Here is a 15,863-nt window from a genome sequence, read left to right as displayed (position 1 = left end):
AGCAAAGTGTGAGGCGAATAGTTATATTCATTGTGTAACCTGCGTACCTTGGCCATGTTCGTCCAGGCCGAAGCCCTCTGACTGTTTCACTGCAAAATTACCACTGCTGGTTTTGCTCTGCCATGAGCCTCAGTCACATCGGGCATCTGATGTTTACTACCTGCATGGCGATCTACATGCAACCTTTCGTGTCTACATGTAACCTTTCACCAAATCTCATCTTTCACAAAACATGCTGCCATTTTTGGAGGAAAGAACAGGGTTGTTCTGTTTGTACAAGACATCAGCAGGTATCGTACATGAAGGTAGGCTCTAAACAAGCATACGACCTCCGATGAAAAAAAAAAGAAATCCTTTCTCCTTTCTGGAATACTTGTCCATATATGTGGTGAATAATGCCAATACGTGAGGTGAGTACTTGCCCATACATGGGGAGAGTATTGTCCCATACATTTAGCGAATCATGCCCATATGTGCAGCAAATAGTCTCCCATATGTGAGGTGAGTACTTCCCTAAGGGTGAAGGCTGTTTGCTCAATGAAAAGTGACCAAACAAAGGTGACTTGTGATGAGATTGTTGACACTGTTTGAATCTCAGCTATTCCTCCCTTCCCCCCCTCATCCCTCCCCCCTCCCCCCCGTCCTCCCACACCCTCCATTTTAACTGAGTTTCTGCCAAAATTAAAGAGACCGAACATGCTGTTTATGCACATGGAGGAAGTCACTCAATAATATTTGGAGGAAGACCTGAATGTCACTGGCTGAGAGCTTGATAAACATGTCTGCATGCCACTTAAAAGCAAGAGAAAAAAAACCTACTCCAACCTTCTTTATAAAGTCGTCCAGGATCATCACTTAGCTTCTTCTTCGCATTCATGACATCAATTGATTGGCCGGTTCGTAGCAGGAAAAAAAAATCGAAAATGGAATGGTTGGGATGAAATCTGTGATGATCAGCGATTATTTGAGAACAATGATGTTCTGAGGCCCTCTAATTTTTAGATCTTATTTTGTTACCATCGACGTATATCGTTACATCCACCACCAAAGGTGAGCGGAAGTTATGTTTCCACCCCTGTTTGTTTCTGTGTGAGCATGACACCAAAAAAACGTTGTCAACGGATTCGGACGAAATTTGGTGGACAGGTTGGGTGTGCGACAAGAACAAGCCGCTTAGATTTTGGTTCAGGTCCGAATCCAGATCCGGCCTATCATGGGATACAAAACATAAACTGCTCAGCCTGGCGGAGGTACGTGCTCGACCAAGTGCTGTTCTAGTACACTGATGTTTTGTAGAAGGTGTAAGGTTCAGGGCTTGTGGATCATATGATATTGATTGTTTTTATTGGAAAAAGATGACATCAACCATTCTCTACAGGTGTGTGCGATAACCGCATTTCGCAGACTGGTGTGGTATAAACCACTATTTTGCGGCGTGGTGTAATAGTAAGTTTTGTGAACGATTGAAAAAAAAATTCAGAGGAAAGCCTATTGACGATTAAAATAAATAAATAAATAAAATCAGCAACAGGAAGACAGATCAAAACAGGAAAGACCTGGTTTGTGATAAAGGGAACAAGAAAATTCTTGCTTTCCTCCTCTAAAATGGCCCATTTAGAATTAAAGATTGCCAAGTGAAGTTATTAGTTTTGCGGGGGAGATGGGGCGACTTTTGTTTTTGATGAGGAGCTAATTTATCGATCACCTGTTGGCAACACATTGTTGGCAAAACGATGGAAATCCCAGGTTCATGTAACCTGGGTTCAACTGGCTAATGAGAACGATTTCAAACTAGCTAAGAGCAATCTGGGTACCGAGTAAGGCGGATACAGTTACTTTACGTGGCAGGAAGTCCCCAATTGGCCTTTCCGACGATTCTTCGTGCCGAACGGAAGTCGCTTCCTTCCACACGTCCTTTCGAAAGAAAAGACCAATGGCTTCTCGATCCCAGAGACTTCTCATCCCTACTGCCTCCCCCACCTCCCTTTTCTTGCCCATTTCCATTCCAGCTCTAAAGTTACAGCCTCTCGGTCTTCCTTTCCGATTCAACAGTCACACCTGTGCTGGTCACAAGATCAACGTGATGCAAGTCACACGCGTTATCTCATCGTGCCGCGTTTTGCAAATTGAAGACCACGTGACCAGAATACTTTTTCAATCCTTCCTTGCTCACCCTCTAATGATTATAACACCGAATGCTTTACGGCGTCTACGAGGAACGTGATTCCAAATACCAAGACGGGAATCATTAAATCAACGGACAATTCACTGGTTAAAGCGAAATCTTACCCTTAGCCTGTGCGAAGTTAAGGGTGAGATTTGCGAACAGCTCAGGCTTTTCCAGCTGCTCTTCTTTAACTCCAACCCAGAAACAGTTGGCAGCCATTTTGTTTGGAGGGATCTGTTGGTGAAACAAAAGCAAGGAAAGATTTATTTTTTTTCATTCAAAATTTGCCATATCAGTTTACACCATTAAAGATAAAAACTGAGACAGATGGTCAAACTGTACCCGGGAGTCAAACCAAAGGCCTTTCACATACAGGATGATAGCTTTACCAATGTGCCATCAAGTTATCTCGGGATGCAGGTCAGGAGGCATGACACCTGGTCAGACTGTTAACGTCGATGAAAGTTCCAGGAAATTTCCAGGAAAGGAAAGTTCCAGGAAAGTTCCAGGAATCCATTTCATCCGAAACATGCCAACATCGATCATGGTACACTCTGATCGGATTTTATCCTTCACTTCCTCGACGTTTCTGGGATGGTTGACGTGGACAATACTTCAGATATGCACACAGAGGGAATTCGAGAGGCGTGAGGTCCGGTGACCGAATGGTGCCCGGCCTTCACCACAATCCCAATGGTGCCCAACTTTTGCAACATCATGTATAAGGAATCCAAGCAGCTCTCCACCCGCCCCAAAAGATAATATATTTTGGCAAATTTCCAAAGGGAATCTCTATCAAAGATGTTTTGTAGGAATCTATATATACATTCCACAACAGTGTTCTATAGGAGTTGCAAGGTGGTATCAGACATGGACACTGGACAGGTACGTGGACGGTCTGCTCTGCTCGGTACGACTTTATCACCATGACCGGATCACTAGACCAGTTAAATAGTGTTTAAAAAGGTACAGGCTGCTATCTACGATAGACAGCAAGCATAATTTGCTAGGAAATGTTAAATTTTAACATTTCTCAATGTTCAATGAAACAGCAACACAAGTCACAACCTACAAGGCCTACACTGCATAGCCTGACTGCTAACGGCATCTTCTGTGCATCGCCATTCCGAAGCTGAGCTAACCAAGACGATGCATGCGTTTTAATCAACAAGCAAAGTAGTAATCCTTAAATTGAGACCGATACTTATCAAAGCCTTTAAAATGAAATTTGAATTCCTACAAAGCAGCCTGGGGTGGTGAGTGGGGTAGAGGGCCGGTGGGGCAAATATATATTTGTGCCGTGACTAATTAATCCCCCCATATTTACAGCAGGGGTCAGTAAACCACTTGCACTGGGGCACTTGTAATGGTGAAAATCACTGCCCCCTCACCCCCAGCGAGATGTATATATAGGGGAAGACGATAACATTTGCATACCTTGACAACATCAAAGTATATAGTTATAATTAGCTCATCCACTGCACAGCAGGAGATGGGGTTTGTAATCACTTCTGTGTGTCTATCTGTCTGTCTGTGTCTCTGTGTGTGTGTGTCTGTGTGTGTGTGTGTGTGTGTGTGCGTGTGTGTGTTTGTGTGGCTCTGTGGGGCTGTGCGTGGCTGTGTGTGTGTGTGGCTGTGCGTGGCTGTGTGTGGTTGTGTGTGTGTGTGGCTGTGTGTGTGTGTGTGGCGGTGTGTGTGTGTGGCGGTGTGTGTGTGTGGCTGTGTGTGTGTGGCTGTGTGTGTGTGTGTGTGTGTGTGTGTGTGTGTGTGTGTCTGTCTGTCTGTGTCTGTCTCTGTCTGGCCTGTAACTTTAACCATTTGAGGTGTGTCATCAAATTTTCACCAAAGCTTTATTATGAAAATACGGAGAAGGCAAATTAATAATTTTGTCAAAAGATCAAAAGGTCAAAGGTTGCGTAAAATCACCAATTTTCACCCTATTGACCGGGAATTTATAGAATTTGCATATCGGGTCACTGAATTGGTTCACTAAAAGGTCGGAGTCAATTATCTTTTTAGAGGAAAAAGTCAAAGGCCAAGGCTGCCTAAAATAATTAATTTAAATTTGGTATTTTTTTTAAACCGTTTTCGTTTTTTTTAGCCAATGGAAGAAGAAGAAGAAGAAGAAGACGTCTGCCTACAAACAGACGAGGACGAGCTTTGCATTTTCAGATACTTTCTGGTTTGACTTGGTTTAAGATTATACACCTGGAGAGTTGGAAGGATCCTACCTGCATGAAGGATCCAACTTACATATTTGCATTATTGGCCCAATTTGTTTCCTACCCAGTACACTTTTTGTGACACCCCCCATCATCCCTACTCAGGGTGGCAACACAGCTCAGAGTTGGTAGCATAATTGCGTATCACGAGAGGCAGTGTTTAATACCAAGTCACAGTACTGCACGTGCGCAAGTTGCACCAGGAGGGGGTGCTGTATGAGGTCTAATGAAAGGGTGGTTAAGCCGGCTGCTCCTTTGCCTTGCACAAGTGTTGAGATTACAGACCCACATGGTTTTTATTCTTATTTTGGCATGCATTGTTGTTGACTGATTCTTAAAGATGCCAAAAAAGAAATTATAGAAGAAGAATGTGATCAATGTGGATGTGAATCATTGCTGTTGTTCCGAACCGGATAAAACCCGGTTATATTGGCCTAATGAAAGACAATGAGGAAAGTTCAATGCAGAATCAGATTTTGCAACGTTGCCTAGGATGAAGGAAAGACGAGGAGTAAACGTAATTGTGGTAAGGAAGTCAACCTTGGTACGGACAAAGACAATTACAGCTCGGGGCTGACAAACGTTACACCAAAAATTGTCCACCCAAAGCAAGTTGCATCGTTCAAAGCAAACAACGTCAGTTTCAGACACGGACATTTTAAATTGAGGGTGAAGTAAAATCAGCTCATGCCTTATACAAATTGTGTTAGGCCCTGTTTGGCTGTTGGTAAAACTAACAAGCGAAGCTTCCTGAATCGCCATGTTCTATAGGAAACGAAAATAAATAAAATATATATATATAACCACCTTTAGAGGCCATTTTTCCCCGCAAAGCGGGGGTTGGCCTTTTTCGGGAACCGTGGTTGCTGTTGTTTTTTGGTCCCCTTTTTGAAGCAATGTTTTACGGCCGGATGCCATTCCTGACGCGAACCCTTTTTGCCACCTTTTAACGACAAACAGGGAATTACCAGTGAACTGGTACTCAATTAGCCGACCTCGGAAGGATGACAGGCTGAGTCAACCCCCCTGGCGTTAATTCAGCGATCGACCGGGATTCGAACCCAGGATCCTTGGATCCTAAGCCGGCACCCTAGCCGCTAGCCCAACACCAGGGTTGAAGGAAGTCGTTGAAGGAAGTTGAAACGAAAATAAATAATAAACAATTATTGTCCACATCGATCAACACTTGCCTTCACCCAGTTGATGCGTTTCATCGGGACATCCAATTTGTATTCTTTCTTGGGCTTGAGTCCATGTGGAAGGGCTTCTATAACTTTAGCTTTGGCAAGACCACCAAACGGTGGTGGTGGAGGAGGAATACAACCACCAGGTGGGAGCGGAGGAGGCGGAGGAACCCCAAAAGGTGGTGGTAACGGTGGTGGTTGAGGAGGTGAAGGAATGGGTAGGTTTGCGCCAATATCAGGTGGTGCTGGTGGCCCATCGGTGGTTACATTTACTGAAGCCTGCAAGAAGATGAAGAGGTACATCGGTCATGGATGTTAACACATACAGTCATGTTTCCACTCACAACAAATGAATGATCGGAGTTTCCTAGGCTGGACCAATTAGCAACTTCATAAAGGACCAACTTCTCATCATTGAAATGTCCCAACGCCTTAAACAGTGTTACAGTATATTTTTTATTTGATCAAAGCGTCACATGACCTCGACCTTCAATATCTTGGGATGGAGTGTAAATTCAGAAAATGTGTCCCCATCTACAGTCTATCCATAAAGCTCGACATCATGAAAAATCGGATGAAAATTATTTGAGATACGATCAAAAAGGTGTTTTTTGGTAATTAGGTCATAATCTGAAAAAGGTAGGTCAATATCAAAAATCAAATAGCAGGTGCACAAATTCAATGCAGGTACCTATTATGATGCACCTATGCAAGAACATATCGGAAGGCCAAGGGGTTTGAGATTACTCTTTAGCAAAATTGAGTGATGACAAAAAAAACATGTTTTTTTTTCAGACCACCTTATACGTTGACCTTTAACCCAGAGGGATATGGTGTAAATTAAGCGTAAATGCACCTTGCTCTAAGCTATCTAGCAAGTAAAAATTCGTTCTGATCAGACAAGCATTAGTCGAGTTTTGGTGAAAAATGTAAAAATGTCTATAATTGGGTTATGACCTTAATTAAAAGATGGTCAAAAATAATGTCAACCCCACATACTTCGCATTCCCATTATTGATGCAAAATTTCATTTTGAAAGTCCCAGCTGACTCGAGATATAGCTCGGAAATTGGGAGTGCACAAAAAAAGAAGAAAAAAAAGGAGTAAATAATTGGGATTAAAAGTCCGAGGGAAATCTCAACACTTCAGCAGGGCCCCATCTGGTGGTTGATTGGGGTGCACTCATTATACAAACAAGAACGTACACTTCAATCACATCAAAGATCTTCCTTTTGATCTTCCTCACCACACCTGCCGCCCCCTCCGCCTCCCGCCACCCCACAAAAAGAGGACACAATCTCAATGTTGACCTCATCATGATTTATTTCAACACTTGTACAGTACCAATTTGACTTTTTCAAAGATCTACAAGGATCAATGAACCACACAATTTCACTCATTTGTTGCACATTTTGTACAAAATATGGAAACAATACTTAAATGCTCTTGGCACTAGTGCACCGATGCAGACACCTTGTAAGTTCAAAAGTGCAACGGGATCTTCAACATCCCAAAGGGAATGCGGAGGATCCAGATAGGTGACACTTTTATTTAACCCCCCTTCCCCCCAAAAGTATTGTTGCGAATATGGAATTTGGCCTCCATATCCGCTTGTAAATATTCCCCTATTTTCTCCAATACTCCCCAACTTTCCCCAATCCCCCATTCCCTAGTCCCATTGCATGTAAATAACAATCAGTAGAGCCGACCTTCCCCTTATTCCCCCATTAAATGTCGTGCCCAGGTCCACCGCACCACACGTAGACAACTTTCGGACATCTTCCTAGTTATTCTTAATCTATGTCAGTTAAGGCCTCGTTTCCATTAATTATGACTCTTCGTTGCACCAGAATGTGATTATATGGCATCAGTAGTGAGTTTAGGACCTTTCCCATACCTCCTCCCATCTTCTTCCCCAAACAACAACTACAACAACAATTACAACTACAACTACAACTACGACTACAACAACAGAGGGGCGGGGAGTGTGCGTCCTCACACCGGCTCGGTTACCCGCCATGACCATGCGCTCCACGGCGTTACCCCGAAGGGGCTGGCTGTCAGCTCCTCGTCAGGGGCGGAGCCAGTAACCCCCCCACGCACCCAATGAGAAGCAACGTGCCGATTCCATCTGGGGCGGAGCTAACGAGCCGAGGGCGTGTCACTCCCCGCCGGATATACGCGGCCCCGCGCCGGATGTGACGTCAGAGTCAGATGCGCCTCAGCTTGGAGAGAGAAGCCACCGCCACCCCCAGCGCGACGATACCTCCCCGCATCTTTGGACCGGACCGGACCGTACTGTACCCTGCCCCGAGCCCAGGAGGACCTGGAGCCATCGATACCCGCTTTCCTGTCATCAACCCCCGTGTGAGTCAGCCGTTGTCCCGTTTGTCTGTCGTCTGTCCGGGGTCAATATAAGAGTGTGTCTAAGTGCCTGTCTTTCTGTGATTATACCTCTAGCCCCTGTAATCTGACCTTTCCGTACGAATATAATCTCCTCCGGAGGTCTTGAGAATTGAAACATTGGTGTCGTATTGTGTTATTGTAATCCAGCCGGGTGTCTTCTTTTTCTTATTGAGCCAGCATCGCGCGACTAGTCAACGTTCGGGCACAATCGGGTAACTTGTGCAGACGTGGTCATACCATAAAACCGCTCGGTAAATAACATCCAAGCCACGTCTGTAACAATTGGTGTCGGGAGTGAGATTCGAGGCCCGACCAAATTTTGGAAAAAAAAAAAACGAATAGAGGAAAAAAAAAAATTTGGTCAAAATTTGGAGCGGCCGAAATTTGTTTTGTTTTACAAAACCCGAATTTTGAAAGTCGCGCTATGGCGGATCAAGACGGCTGGGGTCCGGTAGGGGAGAGTGAAGCAGGGTCGGTCCAGGACCAAATTGAGACACGTGAGGAGAGCGAAACAGCGGGGGTAGCAAACGCACAAAATGGCGCCTCGCTGGTCACCGCGCCCGCGACCGTAGCAGCGCCGCCGATGGATTGGGGCCTATTTATGGAACAAATAAAGGCGCTCATGGTCCAGACAAGTGAAGACTTGAGGAATGACTTGGGAAACCAAATGGGGGTAATGGGGAACCGGATGGATGCTCAGAGTGAGCAAATGAGGGTTGATAGTGGGCGATTAGAGGGCCAAATGAGGGGTACCGGTGAGAAGTTAGACAATAATTTTGAGGAGTTAGACAAGAAAATTGGGAAGTTAGACAATAATTTTGAGGAGTTAGACAAGAAAATTGGGAAGTTAGACAATAATTTTGAGGGGTTAGACAACGGGATAAAAGAGGTGAAACATGGGTTAACGGGGGTAGAAAATAGAATGGCTGCCCAGGAGAATCAGATAGAGGGAGTGAAAAATGGGTTAGAGGGGTTAGAAAACAGTATGGAAGGCAAATTGAGGGACATGAGGGACCAAGCGGAAAGGGAAGTTAAACAAATGGAGCAGCAGATAGAGGGGGTCAGAATGGGGGTAGAAACCAAACTGGATGCTCACAGGGAGGAAATGGAGCAGATGAGGGTGGCATCTGGGCAGGAGATGCAAGTGATGGGAGAGGAGATCAGAAGAGGAGTGAGTGAGGAGGTCGGAGGAGTGCGCGAGGAGGTGAGGCACTGTAAGGAGCGCATGGAGAAAGAGGTGAGAAAGGGGACTGTAAAATTGCAAGGTGGTATAGAGGAGTTGACGCTGGGAGTAGAACAACTGACAGTGGGACAAAAGGAGTTGGGGGACCAGGTAAAGAAGAACACAGCGGTAATAGAGGGTTTAAAATCGACACAGAAGGAGATGAAAAAGGACGTAGGGGTAATTAAAAAAGAGTGTCAGACGGTACATGAGGACCTGACGAGGAAAATGGACAAGGTGGTAGAGGTAATGGAGGTTAAAGAGCGGGAGGTGCGGGAGCACATAGAAAAAAATAAAGTGGAGTTAGAGGAAGAACTTAAAGGGGCGCACGAAGAGATGAAGGAGATGAAGCAAAAATTAGAAGAAGTGGAAGAAGGGGTGAGCGAAATTAAAAAGCGACGGAGAGAGGATAAGAAAGAGATAAAAGAGGAGGTAAAAGAATTGGTCCAGAGTCTGTGTTCGGATCGTGATGATGTGCTCATTAATCGGATGAGGGATTCGCAGGTGATGGAGGAGAAGCGAAGAGAAAGAGGACCCGGTGTAAGTGGTGACCAATATGGTCGTGCGTATGATGCGCCAGGTGATTTAATAAGCTTGGGGGTCGAGATAGACCCGGATGTTCGTGAGAGGCCAAGAGTGAGGTGTATGGCTGGTCCGGAGGGTATGGAACGAGAGGTGCGAGGTGTGGGTGAGCAAGGTTGTGGTGGTGGTGGTATGGAATGGGTAGCGGGTTGCGGAGGTGTGACCCATGCATCGACACCAACAGGGGTAGTTGTTGGAGGGACCGGGGAGGCACGAGAGCCCCTTGGGGGTAGTGTACTGTGGGGGCCCGGCCGGTTCGGCCCCGCGCTGACCCCGCAAGGGGCGACGCACGGGGTCCGGCAGGCGGGCAACGACTCACATACGAGGTGGTCCCACAAGGTCCCACTCGCGCCGTATGACGGCAAGAGTGATCTACGCGCGTACCTGGCGCAGTTCGACTGTGTGTGTAAGGGCAACGGTTGGGGTGAGGACGAAGGTGGAGTACACCTGGTGGCCGCATTGCGCGGCGCGGCGGCGGAGGTGCTGACGGCATTACCAGCAGGTGCTCTCACCCTGCCAGCCCTCCGCGACGCCCTAATTAATCGATTCGGCATAGAACAGCAGAGCGAGCTTGTTAAAGCTCAGCTCGCGCTGCGAAAACGCAAGCCCCAGGAAGCCATCGGGGAACTTGCCCACGACATTCGCCGCGCAGTGGGGATCGCACATGCTAGCATGGCAGCGGATTCCCGGGAAAGCCTGGCGCTGGACCATTTTATCCAGGCCCTCCCGGATATTGAGCTCCGGCAACAGCTCGCCATGTGGCGCCCGCAGACTCTGAGCCAGGCGGCTGACGCTGCGGCCCGTTGGGAAGCAGCGAGGCCCCTAGCCCGAGGGGGCGAGCGTCTCGCAATGGCGGTCCGCCAGGTGGGACCCCCGATGGAGGGTGGACCCCTTAGGGGACCCGCCCCCGACGTGGGTCCTGACCTGGCGGGCATGGTCCGGAGGCTGGTGGACCAGCGCCTGGCGGGACCTGGACCATGGCAGGCGGCCCCGGAGGTGGCCCGCGGTGGACCACGAGCGGGTAATCCAATTCGGACCTACAGGGGGGGGAATTTGGAATTCCGGAGGCAAGCACCTTATCAGGTGAGGTGCTATACCTGCAACCGCCTGGGTCACCTGGCGCGGCACTGTCGAAGCGCGCGCCGGGATGATCTCCGGCAGTTGAGGTCCTCAACTCCGCCCAGGGGGGAGCGGGTTAGCCGACCCCAGACACCCCCCCGCCAGACCCCGGGAAACTAGAAGGTGTCGGGCACGTAGGGCGGTGTTCGGCAGCAGAGGATGGAGGAGAGCCCTCATTGACGCGACAGGTCATTTATTGTGGCCAAATTGGAACCGGTAGCCTGACAATTAGATGCAAAATTGCCGGCGTGGGGGTAGACGCCGTAGTGGACACAGGAGCTAGCGCCACGATCATCAGCCCTGTGGTCCTTGATTCGAGCGCAGGTGGCTGGGATAAGATCCAGCGCCTGCAAAATTATAGTTTGCAGCTTGCTACCGGGGTAACGGCCCCGATCATAGGGCGTGGTTCTGTGACCCTCAAGTTAGGGTCGGTAAGGAGGGAGATAGATGTTTGGGTGGCGGAGGTGTGCGACCCATGTTTAATAGGGTTGGACCTGTTGACTGCCAGCGGTTGTAAAATCGACTTGTGCCGGGGGATCCTGCAGGTGGGAGTAGAAGAGCTGCCGTTAGGGGGAGTGAGCACGGCCGAGAGAGCGGAGCTGGAGGCTTCCGAGGCCGTGACCATCCCCCCAAGGGCCGAGGCGATAGTGCCGGCCCGGTGGGCAGCTCGCCCAACATGGCAGGAGTCCTGCGGCCTGGTCGAACCGGTGGCAGCGCAGTCCATACCGGGTTTAATCGTGGGCCGCACCCTTGTAAAAACGGACGGACCGGTAGTGGCCGTCCGAGTAGTAAATGTGAGTACAGAACCACGCACTATAGTAAGGGGCACGAGGGTAGCTGGCTGCACCCCAGTTGAGGAAGTCGCGACAGTGAGGGGCGAGAACGTCCAGCCGAGCCGACCCCGGGGGGAGCCTTCAATAACAAGTAGGAATTGGCCCGATCCCATTTGCGAGATGGTAAATCGTAGTAGCGTAGAGTTGGGAGGTACCCAGAGGGAGGCCTTACACAAACTGGTTGGGTCCCATTTGGACCTCTTCTCCCTGTCCACCGAGGATATTGGACGTACGGGCCTGGTGAAACATCAGATCCACACCGGTGAGGCCCGGCCTATTCGTCAGGCCGCCCGACGGCTCCCTTGGAGCAAGAGGGCGGAAGCTGACGAGCAGGTTGCAAAAATGCTCGACGCAGGTGTGATCGAGCCCTCGGGAAGTCCTTGGATGTCACCTGTTGTGCTGGTCAAAAAGAAGGATGGGACCACGCGGTTCTGCGTGGACTATCGCCAGCTAAACAACGTGACACTCAAGGACTCATATCCCCTGCCAAGGATTGATGACACCCTCGATGCCGTTGCAGGCTCAAATTGGTTCGCAACTTTGGACCTCAAGAGTGGGTATTGGCAGGTGGAGATGGATAGGGCAGGGAAGGAGAAAACGGCATTTTCCACAGGTAAGGGGCTGTATCAGTTTACTGTGATGCCGTTTGGTTTGTGTAACGCCCCCGCCACCTTTGAGAGATTGATGGAGCATGTACTAGGCGGCATGCCATGGCAATCATGCCTGGTGTACCTGGATGACGTCCTGGTACATGCCCAAACGTTCCCCCAGGCACTAGCTAATTTGGACCAGGTGTTCGGGTGCCTCAGACAGGCGGGGTTGAAGCTGAACCCGAGTAAGTGCACTTTGTTTGCAAGAGAGGTGGCCTATCTAGGTCACGTGATCGGCCGCGAGGGGGTAAAAACGGACCCAGACAAAATTAAAGCGGTAGAGGAGTGGCCCGCACCACGTACCATCAAAGAGGTGCGGGGATTTTTGGGACTCTGCTCCTACTACCGGCGCTTTGTGGCGAAATTTGCGGAGTTGGCCCGTCCCCTCCACCGGCTTACGGAGAAGGGGACGCGATTTAATTGGACACGGGAGTGCCACGAGGCCTTCCAAAAATTGAAGGGGTGTCTGACATCCGCACCCCTTCTAGCTTACCCCACTAGCGACGGGGCATTTACCCTGGACACGGATGCGAGCCAGGAAGGATTGGGCGCAGTTTTGTCTCAGACACAGGAGGGCGTGGAGAGAGTGATTGGTTACTATAGTCGGGCCTTAAGTAGGCCCGAGCGAAATTATTGTGTCACTCGCAAAGAGTTATTGGCGATGCTGGCTGCCATGAACCATTTCCACCCGTACTTGTACGGGCGGAAATTTTTGGTTAGAACTGACCATTCCTCCTTGCAATGGCTCCTTCGGTTCAAGGAACCGGAGGGCCAAATTGCAAGGTGGTTGGAAAAGTTGCAACAGTACGATTTTGATGTGGCCCATAGGGCCGGGAAGGCCCATGGTAATGCGGACGCACTCTCTCGGCGTCCTTGTCTGGGGGAAAACTGTAAATTTTGTGCGAGACACGAGGAGAGGGAGCAATTGGGCGATTCCGCCCCGATTCTCGTCGTCCGGGCAACCCGGGTGAGAGGGCCAATTTTGCCACTAACCGCAGATGAGGAATTCGGAACTTTGGCCTGGAGCACGGCCCAGCAGGAGGATCCTGTCCTGGGGCCAGTGTTCAATTGGGTCAAATTGGGGCAAAGACCAAAGGGGGAAGAGGTCACCCCCCTCGGGGCGCAGACAAAGGCATATTGGGCTCAGTGGCAGACCCTGGAATTGAAAGGCAACATCTTGTATCGCAAGTGGGTGGAGGTTCCCTCTGATAGAACTTCCTGGCTGGTGATAGTCCCTGACAAATTCAAGAACGTCATATTGCAACAGGTGCATGGTACCCGCTCCGGCGGCCATTTGGGCAGGACAAAGACAATATCTCGGGTCCGCCGGAGGTTCTATTGGGTGAATATGGGGCGCGACATACAGGACTGGTGTCGGAGATGCGACGCCTGTTCTGCCAAAAAGGGACCAGCACGGAGGATGAGGGCCCCCCTTCAATTACATCAGGTGGGGGCCCCCCTTGAGCGGGTGGCTATGGATATTCTAGGACCGCTGCCCCGCACCCGCCAAGGTAATAAGTATATCCTCGTGGTAATGGACTATTTCACCAAGTGGCCGGAGGCCTACGCCCTCCCCAACCAAGAAGCAGGGGTGGTAGCGCAGGCCTTCGTGGAAGGATTTGTGTGCCGGCATGGGATTCCACAGGAGTTGCACACCGACCAGGGACGAAATTTTGAGAGCAAATTGCTAAAAGATGTGTGCAGTCTCCTGTCAATTCGGAAAACCAGGACAACGCCTTTAAGACCTCAATCTGACGGGATGGTGGAAAGGTTTAACCGAACTTTAATCCAACAACTGGCACTGTTCACCACCACCCGTCAGGATGACTGGGACGAACATCTCCCTTATTTGCTTATGGCCTACCGAACCAGCCAGCACGGGGCCACCGCATGCAGTCCAGCGTTGCTTATGTATGGGCGGGAGTTACGGGCTCCCGCCGACTTGCTATGCGGTCCCGTGCCAGACACAGTGGTTAACCCGCCGAGGGAGGGGTACGCACGTCACCTAGAGGAAGGCATGGAGCTAGTCCATGCCTTCGCCCGCCGCCAACTCCATCTGGCGGGGGAAAAGATGAAGCGCAGGTACGACGACCGGAGCCAGGGGAGTCAATACGCTCCGGGGATGAAGATTTGGTTCTTTAATCCCCGGAGGCGGAAGGGAAGGTGCCCAAAACTCACCTCCCCCTGGCAAGGCCCAGGAGTCGTCCTGTCGCAAATCTGTGACGTGGTCTTTAAGATCAAAATGGGGCCACGAGCCCTCCCTCGGATCGTCCACGCCGACCGGATAAGACCTTACACCGGCGAGCAGGCGCCCCCGTGGATTGCCTCGGCTTTAGATGCCGAGGCGGGACCCAGTACCTCTGAATAAGGGGGGCTTATTAGTGCCAGAGGACTGGGGGATTGAGGAGCGATAGGCCCGGTGGGTAAGGGTGGCATCCCTGCCACCTTTCCCATATGTGTGGGGCAAAGGAGCAATAGCTTATGGGGTGTATGGCAGTGAAAACTAGCCCGGGTGGGTTAGGATATTGTGTGTAGGGATCTAGAAGATGACATTAGGTAACGTTAAGATTAGTTAGTGACTGATACCTGTAGTGGGGACGCAGGTAGATTAGTATGGATGATAATGACGAGGGAGCGCAATAGTTTAAAGGGACGACTGGGAAGCGCAAGTTTCAGAAGGGAGTAGTTAGCTGAGATGATGCCGTGTTTGTGAGAATTGAACAGGTGTGATTGCACAGGTGTGCAACTGGACAGGTGTGTGGAGCAGTGTATGAGTAGTGAGTGTGTGGCTCAGCGCGAATGCGCTTGGGGAGAGAAGGGTGCAGGTGGCACCAGGTGTGAGAGCACAGGTGTGCAGGTACAGGTGTGTGGAGAGAGTTGGAGTGAGTGGTACGGAGTGGTGTGCATGGTGCGAAGGTGTGGATGGGGGAAGAGTGGACCCCTTTCACGAGTACCCGGGGCGGGTAGTGTAAGTGTTAGGTAGAGGGTGCAGGTAAATTGTGGTTGGATATTGGCATTTGTGGTGCGGTTGCAGAATGGTGTTGTGAATGGGTGCATTAGTGTTGTGGAAATGGCTGGGCGTGTAGCCTGTTAGTGTGTGTAGTTGGTTGGGCACTCCACCACTGTGAGGATGTCGGCCAGGTGAGGCCGCAGGTGGGCTCTGGGAGCCGGTAGTTGTGAGTGGGTGCCTGAGGATCCCGGGTGTGGATCGGGCAGCCCAGTGCCAGAGAGGGCACGGAGTGGGGAGAGAGCCAGAGGGCCTTCCCCTGGTAGTTAGGTTAGGGTAAGGAGCAGGTAAGCTCGGAGGCAACTGCAGTGGTGGAGGTGGGCAGGTGGGTAGACCCACTGGGAGAGGTACACGTCGCAGCCCAGAAATTGTACGAGGGCACCGGGAGATGAATCGGGGGAGTGAGACCCCAAATTGAAGAGCACCACAGTTTGGCCAATGGGAATTGGTTTTTAGAACCCATAGTGTAAG

The 15,863-nt window shown here is 49.9% G+C and overlaps 1 protein-coding gene across 3 annotated transcripts in view; it reads right to left on the bottom strand.

Annotated features, from left to right (window-relative positions):
- LOC137439629 (protein diaphanous homolog 2) overlaps positions 1-15,863 on the bottom strand; it is a 132,414-nt gene that overhangs the window by 64,466 nt on the left and 52,085 nt on the right. For all 3 annotated transcript variants that reach the window (XM_068135569.2, XM_068135571.2, XM_068135570.2), the window contains 2 exons: positions 5,580-5,852; positions 2,290-2,401 (listed from right to left, as the gene is read on the bottom strand). In XM_068135569.2, coding sequence (XP_067991670.2) covers positions 2,290-2,401; positions 5,580-5,852 — 385 coding nt within the window. The remainder of the gene's footprint in view (positions 1-2,289; positions 2,402-5,579; positions 5,853-15,863) is intronic.

Source organism: Myxine glutinosa, chromosome 14 (genome assembly GCF_964187855.1).
Source record: "Myxine glutinosa chromosome 14, kmMyxGlut1.1, whole genome shotgun sequence".
NCBI lineage: Eukaryota > Metazoa > Chordata > Myxini > Myxiniformes > Myxinidae > Myxine > Myxine glutinosa.
This window is presented reverse-complemented; position numbering and strand designations above follow the sequence as displayed.